A 19,691-nucleotide genomic window follows, 5' to 3' on the forward strand; every position below is an offset into this window, starting at 1 on the left:
CTTCCAATCAAGCAACCCATGTGCTTTGTCTTCCATCTCCCTTAAACAGTTCACTTCCCATTTACCACCCCCTGTCTTCGAACTGTCATGAACAGTTCAGTTCCCATTTACCACTTCCGTCTTCAAACTGTCATTAACAGTTCACTTTCCATCTAACAGCACCCCTGTTCTTTAACTTTCTTAAACAGTTCAACTCCCATCCAGCATCTTATACATTTTAGCTTATGTCCTTGAACAGTTCACTCCCATCAAATACCCTATGTGTTTCATTCCTTGAACAATTTACCTTCCAGCTAACACGTCCTGTCCTTGAACTTCCTTTCCTTAAAAGCTTATTCCACATCTACCACCAAGACTTTATACGTCTTTGAACAGTTCAATTCCAATGTTTAACTCCCATCTAGCATCCTCCAGTCATTGAACTGCCTTCCTTGAACTGCCAGTCCATTTCCCACCTTTCACCCGCTGTTTTTGAACTTCCTTGAACTGTTAACCTTCCATTCTCATACTGTTTATGAACTTTCATGGAAAGTTTACCTCCATCTTATTCTTTCCTGTCTTTGAATTTTTTCCCTTGAACAGTTCACTCCCATCTAGCTTATTCTATATTAACCTCTATAACAATACTCACACAATTTGTGTTTGTCGAAAGACTTTAAGAGTTAGCAGAAGCTATCAGATCTGCAGTTTGTGTATAAAAGCCTTCAAAAAGCAAAGGTACATATACTACTTTGTACCCTGACTTTTCTCTTGCACACAAGTGAACAATATTTAACTAAACCCAACTCTCCCTTTTTACAAAGACTTGAGAAATTTATCCAGACCATAGAGAAAGGCAATTTCAGCCCCAGATTTGTCAAGTGACAAGTTTCAGTGCACCTGAGTTATCAAGCAAAACCCAATCAGTTACATAAAATTCAATGTGTTTGGGTACATTTTTACCACTAAGTTTTCCCATGCACTGATATTCTCCAGCTTTCCATGCCCAAGATCTGTGTGAAAACAGACATACTATGTAGTATGGGTATTGCCCAAGTTGATATTAGTTTTCAATTGAACAGAGAAAGGAAGGATGATGCTCTATAAGCAGGTGCGCACATCCAAAAATAAACTGGAGGTATACCTTTTGGGACTGTCTTTAGCAGCATATTTATTTGACAGACAAGCCTACAATATTGGCAGGACCTACTTCTTTCAATATTTATCCATTTCTGGAAAAAAAATTCATATCCACTCAAACAAAGTGACACCATCCCTCAAACTTTCCCAATTTGCGCCTAGGCTATAATCTCGCTCTTCAACATTATGAGAACGTTGAAAACATGGCTAAAGTAGAGTCTACTCAGACTACGATTTTTGTTCGTTCTTAAACAAAAGCAAGCCGCTTGCGTTAACAAATACTTTATAGAAGTTAAAAGAAACATCTTTTAAAAGGAAATACACATTTAATCGAGACAAAACACACAATGGAAATTGGAAAGGAGACGTACTGTATACCAAAACGCCATCTCACTGAGGCAGCGATATTGTTTGTATTGTAATACCAAATTTTTTAATGCTACACATATCTTACCGTTCAAATCACAGCCGATTCAATTTCTTTTCATATAACAAAAAGCCATTTTTAAAAGAAACAACGTTAAAACAAGTCAAAAGACGACAGAGAGCCACTTTCTCTTCCAAAAAATGCAGCAAACTCCCAAAACGTTCAAAACGTTCAAATTTTCCCACCCCTTCATCTTTCCGACACCCTCCGTTTATCCTCTTCTCGGAGAACGCCGGAATAGTATGTCCCAGTTTTCCTTGATAGTCACACGGCCAAAGGGCGAGATCAGAAAATCATATTCATCAACAATAATCAAAATGGCGGATTCTGAGAGGATTGTAAACGATCTTAAAAACAGTAAACAAGACGAGGAAGAAGAAGATCTATGGTAAAAACAATCGTATTTTGTAATATTTCAACCTTTATAATTGCCATTAACAGCTTTTGTTTTGTTATCTCTTTAGGTCTGCCATACTAAATGACGTCTCATCGTCTACGTCAAAAAAACTACCATCAAACAAGTCTATACTCCTTTTAGGTGATGAACTCCTTAGTGTTAGGGATTTTATGGCCAATAGACTACTTTATGTATGTCTCGGGTGATGTTTTATAGGCAACGATGGCACTGGTAAGACCAGTTTGATCGTAAAACTACAAACCGGTGCGGCAGAAATCAAGAAAGGTCATGCAATGGAATACAGCTACATTGATATCTACGATGAAGATAGAGACGGTATTTTTTTACCTATTTCTTTTAGCATGAAACCTTTTCTTTCATAGGTTAGAGAAAGCTACTCCGAATTCTCAGACCATTTCACACTTGTCAATAACAATCTGTTGTTTGTTGACATGTCATAGTTTCATAAATTCATAAAACATGAGACATTGTCAAGGACGCCTCTGAAAGTTTTTGTATAAACTCCTGCTTTTTTAGGAATTCAATAATATTTTCATACTGCAATTTAAATTGCAAGCATTCAATAATAGATAAGCGCTACTTCTATTCAGTTAAAATGCACATTTAAAGTATACTTTGAAGTCTGTTATTGCTCAGAGCCATGAAGTCATTCATCTAACTTATGCCCTAATGCAATACTTTGTGCCACCATTATGAAACATATTTAAGCACAAACATATCTGTCTCACAGATATAGTTTGTGCTGCTTTTATTTTTTGACAAGAAATCTCTTGCTTATACAAATTTTTATGATTTAGACAGCACATGGTTAAATGTTTGGGTAATGGATGGGGATGCCCGATATAAAAATATCTTGAAGTTTGCTGTGACAAAGAAGTCTGCTAAAGATGTAACGGTCATTCTGATTGGAGATATGTCAAGACCGTGGACAATAATGGACAATTTGAACTCATGGGTTCATGTCCTTAGAGAGCATATTCATTCATTAAACTTATCTCCAAAGGAATTGAATGAAATGGAAAGCAGAAGTAAGTGGAGGTCTTGGTATAAGTAATATATCCAGTAGCATCACGGAGAATTCCGTAAGTCCACACTGTTTTACATATCTAGGCCAAGGAATTCCCAATAAAGTAAGATATGCAATAAATATAAAGTATGATTGTTGAATAAAAGTTTAATGTCTAATAAAAAACCCTGCATTTTACATTTGGTGTTTAGCTTTTGGTTTCAACATGCAAACTTGTTGCCAGATATTTGCTTGTTGTAAAGCTAATTTTCAACATGAATTTGAGAGCCCAACATGTAGCTTTTTACGGAGTAATTCCGAAAAAATTGTGGTAATGTATATGTGAATATGTATCATCGCATCTAAAGATTTTTTATGTTAAATACGCAATGTTATCAATCAAAAATATCTTGTAATGGCTCTACCTAAAATGTACATATATAGTGGGCTTTCAATGTTAACTTCAACTAATGTTTTATGACAAATACCATAAAGTAAATGGTTTGAACCCGGGAGTATCGTTACATGTTTGTAAATGTAGATCGTCCAGGTTGGTATAGTCCTGAGAAGGACTGTTTTAGTTGTCGTAGCACTCAAACGACTAAAACACGACAACAACATCGTCATTTTACAAGCAGACAAAGGACGCATGACTGTGGTCTTGGACAGGAATGATTACTTCAACAAAATGGACACCCTTGTTAACGACAGACAAACGTACGAACAACTCAAACGAGACCCAACACCATCACTAGTACGCAAACTTAACAGCAAGATCTTCTCTATGAGAAAATCTAGCATTATATCTGAACGTATTTACTATCGACTCTTAGTAGCCTACTTACGAACTCTCAAAGTAGTTGACCGACATACTGCAACCACTTACAAACAAATCAAAACACAAGCTACAATCCACTAAAACTTTCATTAAAAAACTGAGCACTATACAAATACCGGACAACTATATACTAGTGTCTTTTGATGTGAAATCACTGTTCACCAGTATTCCACTTAATCTGGCACTTACTTGTACAAGAACCCTCATTACAAACACCACGGACGTACTGCCATTGCCGACAGAAGACATTATGGAGCTACTGGAGCTCTGCCTCACCTCGACTTACTTCCGCTACGTAGATGACGCAATCACAGCACTACATGCAGACGAGATTGATGACTTTCACACTCACATCAACAAACAGAACAGCCACATAAAATTTACCAAAGATGTCAAAGAAAACGGAACTCTTCCTTTTCTCGACTGTTTGGTAAAACATGACAATCAAAAACTACGAACAACAGTTTATCGCAAGCCAACACATACTTACCGACTACTAGACCAATCATCTTACAACCCTACATCACACAAAGCCACCACAATCAGAACATTAACAAGATGTGCACAAATCATATGTGATTCACCGGACGCTCTACACAACGAAAACAGCTATCTCAAACGTGTTTTTGACAAAAGCAACTTTAATTCTGACTTTATCAAACGCAACACTTACAAACCCAACGAACACAACGAAATGAACAACTCAGTGACAACAGCAACGTTACCTTACATCAAAGGTATCTCGCGTATCTGACGACCATACAACATACGTTTCGCACATAAACCAATCACAACGTTACGACAAGTACTAACGAACATAAAGGATAAAGAACAACCCAACGAACGACAAGGTGCAGTTTACAAAATAAACTACTCCGACTGCCACGCCTCCTATATCGGGGAAACTGGCAGGAACTTAAACATAAGACTTACTGAACACAAACGAGCTACTAAGAAACAAGACAAAACTAATCACATTGCCGAACATCACCGAATCACAAAGCACAACATTGACTGGGACTCGGCAAAATGCATTACTTACAGTACTGACTATAGACAACGGCCTACATTAGAAAGATGGTATACCAACTTGGAACAAACCCCCTGAACAGATCACAGCAATTACCGGCACCTTACAAACGACTTATTCACAATACAAACAAATAATCAACTAAAAACATTACACTTCACACTAATTCACAATGACAATACACAATTGACACCCACACATTACAACTAAAAATATCACACCTAAATCACACATCACAACTAAAAATAAAAATATTTCACTTCACACTAATTTACAATGACAATACACATTTCCTGTACACACAATACAATGACGTAAGAACCAGATAACAAATACGGCTAACCTGACTTTTACTCCTCATTTGGCTCTGAAGATGACTACCGCTAAGGTTGTCGAAACGTCAGTCAATAACAACAAACACAGTCCTTCTCAGGACAATACCAACCTGAACGATCTACATTTACAAACATGTAACAAATACCTTGGTAAGCATTGTACATTCCAACTTCTTGACCCCAGGCTCCAAAATTGCACAATGCTTCAGCTTCCGCTTGTATTCAATGTGTGGTAATTAAATTTTTTTTCCATACAGTAACAAAACAATTTCAAGAGTATATTGACCCAGAGCAAAATGACGAGAAAAAGAAACTAGGAAGTGAAGAAGAGGACGTCGTTTTACCTCTGGATCCTGAAATTTTAACAGACAATCTTGGTTTTCCCATAGTTGTTGTTTGTACCAAGGTTTGTTTGAACACACGTAATGCCGGCTCAGATGTGTTACATAAGCTCTCCGCTTATTTGGCTTTGTATTCTGTTGTCTTCCATGTGTGACAACGGGAAACACTGATGTCTCATTCGGAGTGTACGATGTGAAGAATGCTTTCGTTCATCTCTTTTTTTAGACGGATTCCATGTTGAGTCTAGAAAAGGAAAGAGATTTTAAGAACGAACATTTCGATTTTATTCAACAGCAAATTAGAAGATTTTGTTTGAAATGTATCCTTTTCCTCAGCATAGTTGTGTTAAGTAACGCTTGTCTCAGACAGCATATTGTAAATTCTTATGTTCTCAAGATACTGTCCTTATCTTTTATTTAAACTTTTCTGGAAATAGTCAACTTTTTATTAGTTTGCTGAAGTTTCAAGTCGATTAAGATACAATAGGCAACCAATATTGATTGCCTATTGTATAAAATATTGCGTAGCACGTGTAATTCAAATTCAAACTCCTTGACAATTTTCAAGATGGCGCCGGCTTAGTGTATACCTCTGTGAAAGAGTCCAAAAATTGTAATCTGTTGAAACAGTACCTTCTCCATAAAATATACAGCTTCCCATTTAGAGTTCCAGCTTCAGTACTTGATAGAGAGTCCATATTCATGTTAGTATTGAAGAGTCTGGTAGACTTACCCATTCACTTCAATCGAACGTTTATTGGGGGCTTATTCGAAACTATGTCCAGCCGACAATTTAAAACATAAAGTAAAAAACAAATTCCAAAGAAACTTGAAATTGGAAAATATGAATCAGAACAACACACGATGTGAACTGTAAATTTTGACTTTATGTCAAAGTCATCCTCAGGCAGAGCACAATATTTCCCTCAATTAACGTTGGATTGACGCCTGTGCACTTACCTAAGGTGATTTAGCTAACGTTGCGAAACTTAAGTCATCCGAAAATGTATTAAACCGTAACTAAATGTGGGGAAGTATTTTCAATAGTACATTGTTGATTTTCGATAAATTTATATTCTTCCTGTGATTTCAGACCAAGTGGTTGGGACAACATGTCAAAAATATCTATTCTTAATGAGCAAATGACACGGATCAATCCGGAAGACGCCTTCGAGGACCATATAAAAAAGCCAGAATACAGACGTGTACGTGTTCTCGTTCAAAATTAGTAATGCTATCACAGTCAGTTTACCTGAATTATCTCGTTTTACTTAACGCTGAGATTTGCCATCATTGTGCACTGGCGAGAGTTTAAAAGTACATTTCATTGGGTGGAGAACTATATAAAGGGAATTGCAAAGTTATTTACATCCCAGACGAATAATTCTTTTTATTTGTTCGTCAAAGCCAAACTCCAACAAATGTAGGGTTGAAGTTACGTAAATGGTTGGGTTGTTAGTCGATATGGTCGAAAAGTCAAAATTCTGTTTTTCAAGTCTATATATGTAAAGTTTGAATAATTTTAAAAAGTCGAAAATTTTTTACGATACGTAAGAGCTACTGCCGCAAAGTATTGCACTACGTCATGTTGTTTCGTGTTTAGTTTTCTGAAACAAAGCATTCCTCTCGCTCCATCATCCTCGTTTTGTTTGAATGCAGTTAATCAAAAGTTAGAATGTAATTTTAACAGATCCAAGTGGATTAATACGAACTTTAACTTTTCACAGCCGATCCAAGATAAAGAATTGGAATGCGAAGACGAACAATCTTTCCTGGAAAAGCAACAGGTTTTTGGAATTTTTACGTTTATACTTGGAAGTAATTTTCGATACCTCGGTTTCGTCTAACATCCTGTTATCATGAATTCATAGCAAGCATTACTCAAAAATCCACCACCGCCAGGGCTGTCGCGCCCGCCAGGAATGACGGTAAGGCGTTTGTTTTCTATTAGCTGTGGTTTTAGTATCGAGGTTCACCTAGATTTGAGATCTATAGTACAAAAATCAGAAAAATTGTCGTTTTTCTCCTTTTAGGACATTACCAAATCCAGAATATCTGCTTCTCCTGCTGCAAGTCGTATTTCACCTGGTGGTCGAGCAGCTGCCGGCGTAGGCAGTGCTATAAAAACAAAGGTATGTAAAATCCTATATTATTCTGCTGTATTCTTTATTTTCATAATTTACCTAACATTGCTGTAGTGCATTTTAAATTCATGCATCCTCCATTGCTACCTTTTATCCTCCATTGTTTTACTTGATCATATCTTGTTATGGTGCTTTCTTTATTCTATATCAGATACATTCTTCATCGCTGTAATGAATATCTATCTTTGATAAAAACCGCGTGGAGGCTTCTGTTTTCTTCATAATCGTCTTTTCTTTCGGCCATTTTCATTACCATGCTTACATGAACACCTGAATAGTTGTCAGTAAATATATATGAAATAGCAAATATATTCCGATATGCGCGCTCTCGTAAATCTGTTTTTCCACTGTTCAAATTAACCACATATTCGGCGGTTACGTCACTAAAAATCTTAAAAGTGTGACAATGATACTCCACTCTTGTGTGCAAACATGGAAAATTTACTTAAAAAAAGGATGAAGTATTTACGTGTGTACTGCATGTGCTTGTCATTTGAAATCAGACGTGGCAGTTGAAATGACAATGTTAACTGTAAAGGTGATTCTGTTTTTAGGATGGTGTGAAAACCGCTGCCCAAGCTCCGGGCGAGGGCGTTCTTGCCAATTTCTTCAACAGTTTGCTGAGCAAAAAATCAAACGCGCCAGCCGTTACCAGGCAAGGCGCAAGCGCCGAATTGGAAAAAATGACGCGGACGAAAAAAATGGCAGAGAGCAATACGCCGGGCGCGGATAGTTCTTGAGGCTGCTGCCTTGCTAATATATATATATATATATATAAGGCTAGTGCATATCTATGGATCGTACGCATTTTTTCAGGAACAACTATGGCACGTCCATAATTGAGTGAGCTGTTGCCTTCTGCTTGTGCACATATGGAGAAGAATATGACATAAAAAATGTTGTTTGAGATTGTGAAATAGCTAAGTAGAATTTTTCCATGCATGTTTATGGACATCAACATTTCACTGTCGTGCTAATAGTTTTCTCGTCCAGCGGTCGGTTGTACAAAAGGTAATTGTCGTAGCAGAGTAGACAGCATAGCTGTAATATTGCAATCGATGTATTGAATATCTTCAGTAAAATTAAAATCTGGAGTGCGGACGGTATACTCAGACATCGTGACGAGTGACATATATTGACATAAAACTTTAACCAGCCACTAATCATCTACTGGTGAATGGCGCTGTCCAATCTCATGTTCATGCAATAAGCCTCTAACTTATTCTGCATTTACTGTGCTACAATTATGGACAAAAAGTTCTTGTTCACTTCACCCCGCTCAATACTAAACAATTCCCGGATTTAAATTCAACAGAAAAGAGGTTTTAACTTGAATTAGAAAAAATGGAAATGGACTGGCGGAAACGAGTTCTTGCAATATTCGAAAAGTCTTGCATAGCTTTCTAGAATTCCATCATGGCTGGTGACGTTTCGTCTTACACTTAAATTAAGATATCATTAAATACCAGTTAACTCTGATCGTATTATGAGCTTATAGCTGTATGTTATTGTAATGTTTACTATAAAATGTCTCATGAACGGGACAAAACGTCACAAGCGAACTTTCCAGCAAGGTAGTTGTTCCTTACCGTTAACCAGCAGACAGTTTTGAAAATTTTAAATGAAACGTACTTCGACCAAATTTTGAACTATTGATGGTAGAACTAGTCTGGTCTGGCAACAGTGGCATATCTAGGGTTAAGCAGAAATAAATTAGAGCCGCTTATAAGAATTCGTGACCAGCGGTTATGAATTTCTAAAGAATAACATCTACCATTCAATATATTTTGCCTGTTGTTAGATCCGCTAGCTGGGAGTGCGTTCCCTCCCACATTTCTCCTTTGAAAGCATTGGAAAATCATTTATACCGTGTTAAGAAAAGGAAGAGATTATTCAAAAAATTTAAAATAATCACAACATAGTTTTTGTACAAAATTGTATCGGTTTTAAAGTTCTCGTAAAATGCTGATTGATTTAATAAGCACGTGAAGAAAGCTTGCCAAACTTCCTTGGAGCAAGCAAGAAACAGATTTGGCAACTATCTTTAACTTATCATGTCACAATAATTATGATAATGAAAGGACTAGCCAGTTCCAGTCATTTGTGGATCGAGTTATCTTTTGCTATGCACGGTATTTAAAGGCGTAGGACTATTTTTTTGAGAGATAATTGCTTGATGTAGCAAACATGACTTGTGAATGTAATGTGACTAAAATTATCCGTCATAACGAGAATAACGTTCTTGTATTTTCCTAGTATTTCCACGTAGGGAATGTTGCAACAGAATGCTCTAGCTCGAACAGACAAATCGCCGGCTTAATGACGAACTATTTTTACTAGAAAAAAGGGATTATCCTTGTTTTTTATATGCATGTCATTACAGCAATCAGATTAATAACTTTTTACGTCCATTCCTTTGAGCAGTTAGAATAAACTTAATCGTAGCAAAATCAGATTTATATCTTGAAACATCATTATTCGCTTGTTATCGTAGTCCACACGCGGCAAACATGCGTCTGACAAGCAAGGCATTACCTCGTTCGTCCTGACATAAGTCGGCATTGACGTGCCAAAGGACATGTCATGGATTTGACGTGCAAATCCAATTTGGAATATTCATTTGATGAAACTCGATCAGTACAAAATACTTCGCGTAATGAGATAATGACAATAAAATGCCATCGACTAAAACTAATTTTACTTTACTGACTGCGCATGTAACCTAAAACTGTTAAATTGCACTCGAATTTGTCAGCAAGTAAGATACCATGTGCGAGGATCGAGGTTCGAGATAAGAAACTACTGTGAAAAATAAATGCAACCGAAAGTTTGTTCGTACTTTGCAAACATATATGTGTTCATTCACAGTAAAAACTACAGATTTCTAAAAAAAATTAGAATGTTTGTGGTCTGTAATTTACAAGCATTAACTTCATGAATCATTCACGCATCTAAAAATGAACACCTAGGGCTGGTTGCACGAAGCCTGGATAGTGTTATCCACTGGATAGCAAATTTTTCTGAACGTTCATAAAATCGCTTGTAAGAAAAAAAATACGATTTGAACTGTGCAATCACTGAAATAAAATATTGTTTCGAAGATTACAAAATTTCTTTGTCGTAAGAAACCTTTAAAACACCTTTTTTAAAACACCTTTTTTTGTTAAAACACCTGTTTTTGTTAAAACACCTTTTTTACAAGTTTGAAAATTTTCAATATCCAGGCTTCGTGCAACCGGCCCCTGGAAAATAACACCTAAGAATAAACACCTATCTAAGAATACCTAACCTAGAAAAACTAAACAATAAACACCTAGGTGAGAGCACCTAACAACGAACACCTAGGTAAGAACACCTAACAATGAACACCTAGGTAGTAGTAATGGTAGTCACCTCCATGAAGCCAATCAAGCCAGCAGCCCGACGTCGAATGAAGGAAAACTAAGAATGATCCAAACCCGGTCTCCGAACTTCGATGTCGAACACCTAGGTAAGAACACCCCACAACGAACACCTAGGTAAGAACACCTAACAATGAACACCTAGGTTAGAACACCTAACAATGAACACCTACGTAAAAACACATAACAATAAAGATCTAGGTAAGAACACCTAACAATGAACACCTAGGTAAGAACACCTAACAATAAACATCTAGGTACGAACACCTAACAATGAACACCTAGGTAAGAACACCTAACAATGAACACCTAGGTAAGAACACCTAACAACGAACACCTAGGTAAGAACACCTGACTATGAACACCTAGGTAAAAACACATAACAATAAAGATTTAGGTAAGAACACCTAACAATGAACACCTAGGTAAGAACACCTAACAATAAACATCTAGGTAAACACCTAACAATGAACACCTAGGTAAGAACACCTAACAATGAACACCTAGGTAAGAACACCTAACAACGAACACCTAGGTAAGAACACCTGACTATGAACACCTAGGTAAAAACACATAACAATAAAGATTTAGGTAAGAACACCTAAGAATGAACACCTAGGTAAGAACACCTAACAATGAACACCTAGGTAAGAACACCTATCAATGAACACCTAGGTAAAAACACATAACAATAAAGATCTAGGTAAGAACACCTAACAATGAACACCTAGGTAAGAACACCTAACAATAAACATCTATGTACGAACACCTAACAATGAACACCTAGGTAAGAACACCTAAGAATGAACACCTAGGTAAGAACACCTAACAATGAACACCTAGGTAAGAACACCTAACAATGAACACCTAGGTAAGAACACCTATTAATGAACACCCAGGTAAGAACACCTAAATATGAACATCTAGGACCAAGCATAAAGGTGACTCCAACCAAACATCTATAAAACAACAACAACAAAGAAGCACCTAGCAACAAACACAAAGCAGTAAACACACAGAAAGAAACTCGTAGTAGTAAAACTATAAGCAGCAACCTCTTAGCAACAATCATCAAGTAATATAAACACATGGCAATAAACACAAAACGATAAAAAGCTATCACCGTACAGTCTTAACCGCTATCATTAAGCACTTAACAACAAACACCTAGCAACAAGCGTCTAGATATCGACACGGGAGTATAACTTTCGTGTTAATCATTGAACTTTTCTTGGTCTTCTTAAGTCACAATGCATTTTTCGGGCTATAATTCCAACAGAAAACTTTGTAGGCAAGTGACATCGCGCAAACCATTTTTTACAATATAAAAAATGAATGTGAATGGGCAATTTATTATCGCTCCTCGATCTTCTAACCTCGATTCACGAGAGTCATGGAGACCCGATATTAGTTACGTGGTCTAATAATGCATGATCTTATTTGAGCTTTATCAACAGTTCATCACTCGTCGTGGCGTGATTTGGCTGGTGCTTCCTCAAATGCGCGAATATTCCAATGCCCACTGAAGGACTGCAAGACGGCAGATAAAATTGGTCAGCAGTAGTTTTTTGTCAAACGCCTGATCACATTAAACGTATATAAAAAGGTCATCCGTGCAACGCAAAGACTAGTTGTCACTGTATGCTCAAGAACAACATCCTGGGAGATTTGCATACGACGCGTCGCGCGCTGAACTCGAATAACGCAGAAACGTCTTGACGGTCACCGACAGACAATCAAGGTCGAGGTAAAAGTTTTATTTTCACGAAAGCCCGTTTTTCGACAGTTTTTGTCTATATAAGACCGTAATAGATAAAGATATACGTATCTAGATAAACGTAATATAATTCCTTTAGGATGTCCGGCTTTTGAAGTAGTTTGTATACAAACAGTTACAAAAGAAACACAAGCAAAATATGTATCCATATTTTGCAAGACAGCATATATCAACACCAAATATCCATTTCAAAAGCTCATTAAAATCACAGGGTAGATAATGCATTGACAAAAATGGAGTATTGCTCAATAATAGTTTCAAGAGACGAGCGTTCACAAAGTATAGAAAAATATTAAAACGATCTAAGATTAATGTGGACAATACAAGATAAGACGAATTCTGTGTTTTGTTGACACAGCCAATTTCTTTACTAACATATATCCACTTTGTTAGGGATTGCGTTTTCGTCGCGTGCCAAACACCTCAGGGTATTTGGCCATTGCGATCGAACGATAACAGGCTACTAAACTTTCCATTCGCGAGTAAAACAAACACAAAGACTAAATAAATCACCAACTCTACAACTTCTAAGATTTCTCTCGTGCAGCTAGTGGTTGTATCTAGTTGCATTCCAGCGTCCTGTCTGTGCTACGATTATTGGCAAACGTTCAAGTTAAGATAAGAACAGAACATCAAAATGTTTGAAGAATTTTTTGAGCATTTTTTCGATCATTTTTAGGGTTTTCACTGACGTGTTGAACCGTGTCCTAATGAGATTATTTTATTGATTGCTCGTTATCAGTGACGCGTTTTTCAACTATGAACAAACGATTGTTTGCGTGAGGTTAAATGAATATATTCACAGGGTACAATAAGGTAATGAAAACATAGATTCTTCTATGTGTGGATTCGCGAGGGAAATCCTGCACGAGGCGAAAAAGTCCTGCATTGAAATATAAATTACAGATCGTAAAAGAAAGTTCACGAGGCGATTAATTCAACAGCAAGTATTTCAATTCCTAGTTCTTCTTGGCCAAATTGGCACACGTTTAGATTCATATGGCAATTACAGTGCAAATTAACCTAATCTAACCTTTAAATTATGTTGCATGTGTCTCATCTTACAGCTCTGTTGTTTTTTATCATAAACGAGAGCTGTAAAACCGTGGTGAAAGTTAGGAAAAGCAACTACGACAACAGAATGCAGTACGACAGATTAAAGCGTGCCTCAAACGAGTAGGAATCATAATATTAAAAAAATTCCACGGAATGTCAAAAATTACGATATCTGCTGCGATATGATAAGGGGATACGAAATAAATATTTCTCTGTTTTTGATCAAAGTAAAATGTAAACTAAAACTTCTTACAATAATAGACCAAAAATGGGAGAAATATGTTTTCGATAAATTATTTTCCCAAAAATTCTCTGCCTCTGTAAACTGTACGATTCTCGTTTGTGTGTGTCTGTGAAGTAGGTACCTATGACGGGTTTCCATGACATGACTAGACTTTGCCATTCCAGAATTTTCTTCAGGAAGTGATGTGTTTATTCTTTGGAAACGTCATAAAAAGGAAATTGCGAAACATAATTTTTCACCAATGAAAAGACTCATACCATATCATACTATGTATTGTAATCGTTTCGTTTTATAAAAATACTTTACATTTCTTTTCACTATTACTAAATATCGTCCAGAAAAAACTTTCCTTTGTGCTAAAGCTGTTATATTTCATCAATTCTGAGAAATGCTACACAGCAGACTTTCTTGAAGGAAGTAAGCAAATGAGGTGATAAAATAAAAAAAGCGTTGAAAGTGACATAATGCGATAAGATAAAATGTAGAAAATGATGCAAAAGGTAAAATGTAGAAAGTGCAATAATGTTGATTATGAAATAAAAACAATAAAACGCGTGCGCAGATTGGTCCATAGCCGAGTTTACATTAGCTTGCATGTGCACACAGACCTGAGCTCAATTAAATCAATAAAAAAGAATTGCAAATCAATGACGAATATATATGTTTAGAGTAAAAATCAAAAAATTTATTTTGAATTTATTTGTTTTGCATTATTATTTTATAAAAGGAAAGGAAAGATTTTTGTGTTTGCACAGGCTTATACAAAACTTGGAGACGTTTGTGTGAACTCTAGAACAGGTGAAACCCTCGACCTTCGATCTTTGGCTTGCTTCGCTCATCTGCTCTTAAATTCTCTAAAAGGTCTCCTCGGTTTGCATAAGCCTGTGCAAACACAGTAAACATATTGCTTTTCTTAAGTTGTCATGTCAATGCATCAAGTCAAGAAAAACCCGACATTCTTATAGTTCAGAAAACAAAAGGATTTAACTTAACAACAAGAATTTTTTTAAATCTACTTATCGAAAGAATTGATCCAACGCAAAAATGTTAATTTGCAAACGGCTCATTATTTTTACCATCTTCAGTAATAAGTTTGGAAAAATCACTGCTGTCCAGTAAAAAATGCCAATAATGCGGGCTTCGTTCTACCGGTCCCCTTGTCGTATTATAGTCAAAAGCCAATAAAGTAAGCTAAGCTCTTTATGTAAACATAACCAAGCACCCAAGCATTGCTGGAACACTATCGTAGTTTAGCTGATGACGCCGTGCATGAACGCCAGTTATGTAGAACCTCTTACATTCGTCCATACAAAGAATGAAGTTGACGTCGTCAAATAACAAAATGTTTACACCTATCTATTCGTTTCTAGAAAATGGCAATTTCTAGAAGTACGCTAATCGTGTCACTGCTGCTTTCTATCTATGTGTGGGAAACGTTTGGAGGTAAGCAAAACGGCTTGTTAAGGAAGACCTTTGCACAGCGGTCTTCTCATTCATGCTAGTAAAGGATAAAATTCTGAAATTAACTGATCAAGCCTAAATTTTCATGCTTTAACGCCGTATTACATAGCTATGCTAAACTGAGCGACATCAACTAGTTTAATCAATCACAACAAGAACGTACAAAATAATGATCTAGAACCCAATCTACTAGATATTTGACTCAGCCAAAATTTTTTAGTCACGAGTCGTAACTATTACGATTGTAGTTATCTGCTTTCCCTGAATTCATATATATTTCCAATGTTGACATAATCGAAGCTTAATTTTTAAAATGTTTGATAGGACTGGTTTTTTAAACTTATTTCTCATTTTGAGTTTTGCTTTTTGCCACCTTTCAAGATGGCGTCCTTGCCTCACCTTTACCTAGTAATAAAATAGCTAGGTAAATTAGTAAATCATTGGTGCAATGTAACACACTTAAACTGCACTTAAAACGTGACAGTTCTGTCAAAGCATCATAACGTGCATCTCTACCAAACCAAAAACTTTTCCTAAACAATCAATTATCGATTGTGTCAACTTGGCGCCCTATACACCGTCTTTCCAGCTTTAAATTTATTATTGGATTCGTGATCATTTAGCATGCATAACAACGGTTTCAAACAACAGACGTTTTAAGCAATCTTCGCATATGGATAATCTCTTAAGTAATGATGTTACTGAAATTATGTTAGACCCAAGTGCAAAGTGAAGTTATTGGAAAAAATGCGCAAATGCACTCATCCTAATAAGGGCAAGAAAAATATTTTCGCTATCCATCAACATGAGCATCCGTTTTTTGATCGTTTATTTTTATTTATCATGCAAGTTGTTTTCTTAACCAATGACAACTCTACTCTCCCAAAGTATGCTACACAACAGCTCCCTTAAGAGAAACTTAGCTAATGTGCTGTACTGTTCACTTATACACCATCGTCAGTTAAAACATGGATGATTGAAGACTTTTATGAGGAGAATTGTTTGATATAGCTATATTCCATAAAAAACTATAAGACATAGCCCTAAATATTTGTTCAACAAGAAGGACACCAGTGACTAACTAGCAATGAAAGGCTTTTATTAACATCGCGTGTCTATTCAAACAATTGTTATTGAGCAAGCAATCAAAGCACGCCCAGCGGAAACAAGGTTCTAAGTTTGAACGCCTTGTAGAGTAGATAAGAGGATAAGGAGAGAAATTTTCCATATTAATCTGTCAACAAATGTTTAAGATAAGACAATGTGATGAATTGAGAGTATAATATGCTTTATTAGAGATTTGTTTATCCATCGAGATATGTCTTTCAAGTACATGTCGGTTATTCAATGTCATATCTTTATATATACGTGCATTTTTACATCATGATTCAAATTTTTTTCATTCTTCAACAGAAAAAAATTCGGTAAAAGGATAACGGGAGACCTTCTGAAGCAAATCGATATTTTAAATTTCAGAACGAGAAGGCTACTGTCAAATCATCATGTATTGTTTATTTCAATTCGTAAACAATAAAAAAATTCCTTTAATTATAAAGTACAAATTGTCGTAATCGAAATTCTTCATTAATTTCACGGAGCACCACAGCTGGCCAAAATGACCATGTGACATTATGATTTTTTTGCAGGCTCAGTCCCAGGGATCGCAAATCAAATGCAACCGATGGACGTGTTGTTTATGATTGACGGCTCAGGAAGCGTGAAACCACGTAATTTTAATCGACTGCGCGCGTTACTTAAAAATCTTATAGACAAAATGAACGTGGACTATGTAACAAACCAAGGCTGTCATGTTGCCTTGATTCAATTCAGCTCACGAAAACTTACCAAAGTTGAGTTCAACTTGGACACATATAATAACAAAAAGACATGAAAAGTGCCATTGACAAGATGATTTACCAAAGAAAATACACCTATACTGGTTATGCTATGGAGCTTGCAAATAAAGAGGTTGAGAATTAAATTGAAATTATGAAATTTTTTCAAGAATTCAATAAAATGCTGCTCCACTGGCCAAAACTTAACTCGCTAAAGCCTGGTTCTCATTAAGTCGCTTGAGTGATCCGAGTCTTTCCTAGTTGTTTCGTTGTTTTTCAAACGACAGGGACGACTCAAGCTATGTATTTCTCATATATTCGTACTAGCTCAGTGGTACTAGCGCTGCCGAGAGACTGCTTAGTTGATTTTTGCGCGATACATTTAAAAATGGCAGTTGCTGTTTATCAAAGACAAGTCTTATGGCTAGTTATTTGCTTCTTTTAATCGTTTTGCGCCATAAAAAGGTCGCTTGCATTTCTCAACGGTCGTTTCGGTCGTCTGGATAGAGCAAAGTTCTATCAAAGCGACCCTAGTCGTTTCAGTCGTGCGAGTGATTTGAGTTCATCCTGGTCGCCTTTGAAATATTCTCATATAGTCGCACGGATCGTCTGTGAAATTTTGGCACTACTGAAATGACTCGGACGACTAAATGAGAACCAGGCTTAACAGATCATGCAACAAGCGATTGCGCTAAATGGCGATGCCAGCTCGATGATCTGGGAGGCTAATATTCCTGTGTGCATGTTATAATCCTCAAAAAACATTTTTCAAAGGCATTAAGCACGATAAAAATGCATATACCAACTGATACTCATTCTTCATCGAGCTTGGGCGCGTTGCTGGTTGCATTTAGCAGTGTCAAAAATTTACTTGACAAATGAAAAGTACTCAAGATGATGTTGTAACGTTGCAATTACCAATAATGTTGTATATTTGCATGGTATTTCCTGCTAACGTTGAAGGTTGTTTAGTTTTCCCTGATGTTATAAATTTTGTGCTTTAATGATACTTAAGTTATACGTTTTGTACCTTTTGCTGTCTCCACAGACTAGGTACTTTATTGTCGACAACTGTTCGTAGTCGACAACTAAAGGTAGTAGAGAAACTGTATTTTGTTTCGGTCGCAGTTTTCCGTCAGTATTCCACAGACGATGTTTTTTGCTTGTCGACTACTTCTAGTTGTTGAATGCAAAAAGTTGTTGACAACAAAATATCTAGTATTTTTACTAGGTATTTTTACTTTTAACTGACGATGTACGTTTTGTAGAGGCTTTTACTGATCTAATAAGGGCCTCCACAGAGTAGGTATATTTAGTTGTCGACAAATTTTCGCAGTCGACAAGCAAAAAACATCGTCTGTGGAATACGTTGTCAACTATTAAACGTGTAAAGTTGTAGTTGTCGACAACAAAGCGGTTTCCCTTTTTTGCAAGGGAAGCCACAGCTGAAAGAAAATGTTGTTTGTCAACTACCTTTAGTTGTCGACTATACGATCAGCTGTCGACAACAAAATACGTAGTCTGTGGAGTGTTGTACTTATCAGTGATGTTTAAATTTTGTATATCATCATGAGTTAGGGATCAAGTCTTCCATAGCTGCATGTCCCCTTTGTCAATGATTGCTTTATCTCTGACGCTCTTCTTTTCCTGAAGGTTTTCAACGGCCGCGGAAGCGATAGACCTTTTGCAAAAAATGTCCTCGTACTTTTTACGGACGGATTTTCCGCTGACCCTGATGCCGTGCAGGCTGCTACAGCTAATATGAAATCCCGTGGCTATCACATGATGTCAGTAGGTTTTGGACCACAACGATTTGTGCAGCGTTTTCGACCGGAACTCGAAGCAATTTCAACCAACATGAAAAAAGATGTGTTTTTGCAAGGTTTTAACGAGGCAGAAGAAATCGCAAACCGTATAGTGGAAGCTTCTCAACCCAAAGGTAAAGTTTATGCTACAAAACCTGCGATCTGTTCAATTTTAAAAGCAACGTATTATTAAGAGATTTATATAAACACGTTTTAAATATCGAATTTTAACACTCCCAGAGAAACAAATTCCCAAGGAAAAAAGTAACAGAATCAAGTAAACTTCTTAATGTGGTGAATTTTTCAAAGAAATTGCCCTGTTAATCACTTAATATTGATGTGTTTTTATCCTTCACTTGTACAGAGGATTGCCCCATCAGTCCATGTCAAAACAACGGGATATGCCAAAATTCTGGTGATACTTTCATCTGTCAATGTCCTGATGAGTATGAAG

General features: G+C 36.5%; 1 protein-coding gene across 1 annotated transcript; it reads left to right on the forward strand.

Annotated features, from left to right (window-relative positions):
- Nucleotides 1-1,822: 1,822 nt before the first annotated feature.
- Nucleotides 1,823-8,764, forward strand: LOC124437001 (cytoplasmic dynein 1 light intermediate chain 2-like). Its single transcript, XM_046987006.1, has 12 exons — nucleotides 1,823-1,934; nucleotides 2,011-2,084; nucleotides 2,160-2,279; nucleotides 2,762-2,992; nucleotides 5,431-5,579; nucleotides 5,741-5,834; nucleotides 6,083-6,218; nucleotides 6,608-6,719; nucleotides 7,242-7,301; nucleotides 7,386-7,442; nucleotides 7,548-7,646; nucleotides 8,213-8,764. The coding sequence occupies exons 1-12, from the start codon at nucleotides 1,864-1,866 to the stop codon at nucleotides 8,396-8,398; spliced, it is 1,389 nt and encodes a 462-aa protein (XP_046842962.1). The 5' UTR covers nucleotides 1,823-1,863; the 3' UTR covers nucleotides 8,399-8,764.
- The last annotated feature ends 10,927 nt before the right edge of the window (nucleotides 8,765-19,691 follow it).

This window comes from Xenia sp. Carnegie-2017, unplaced genomic scaffold, assembly GCF_021976095.1.
Source record: "Xenia sp. Carnegie-2017 unplaced genomic scaffold, XeniaSp_v1 HiC_scaffold_16, whole genome shotgun sequence".
NCBI lineage: Eukaryota > Metazoa > Cnidaria > Anthozoa > Malacalcyonacea > Xeniidae > Xenia > Xenia sp. Carnegie-2017.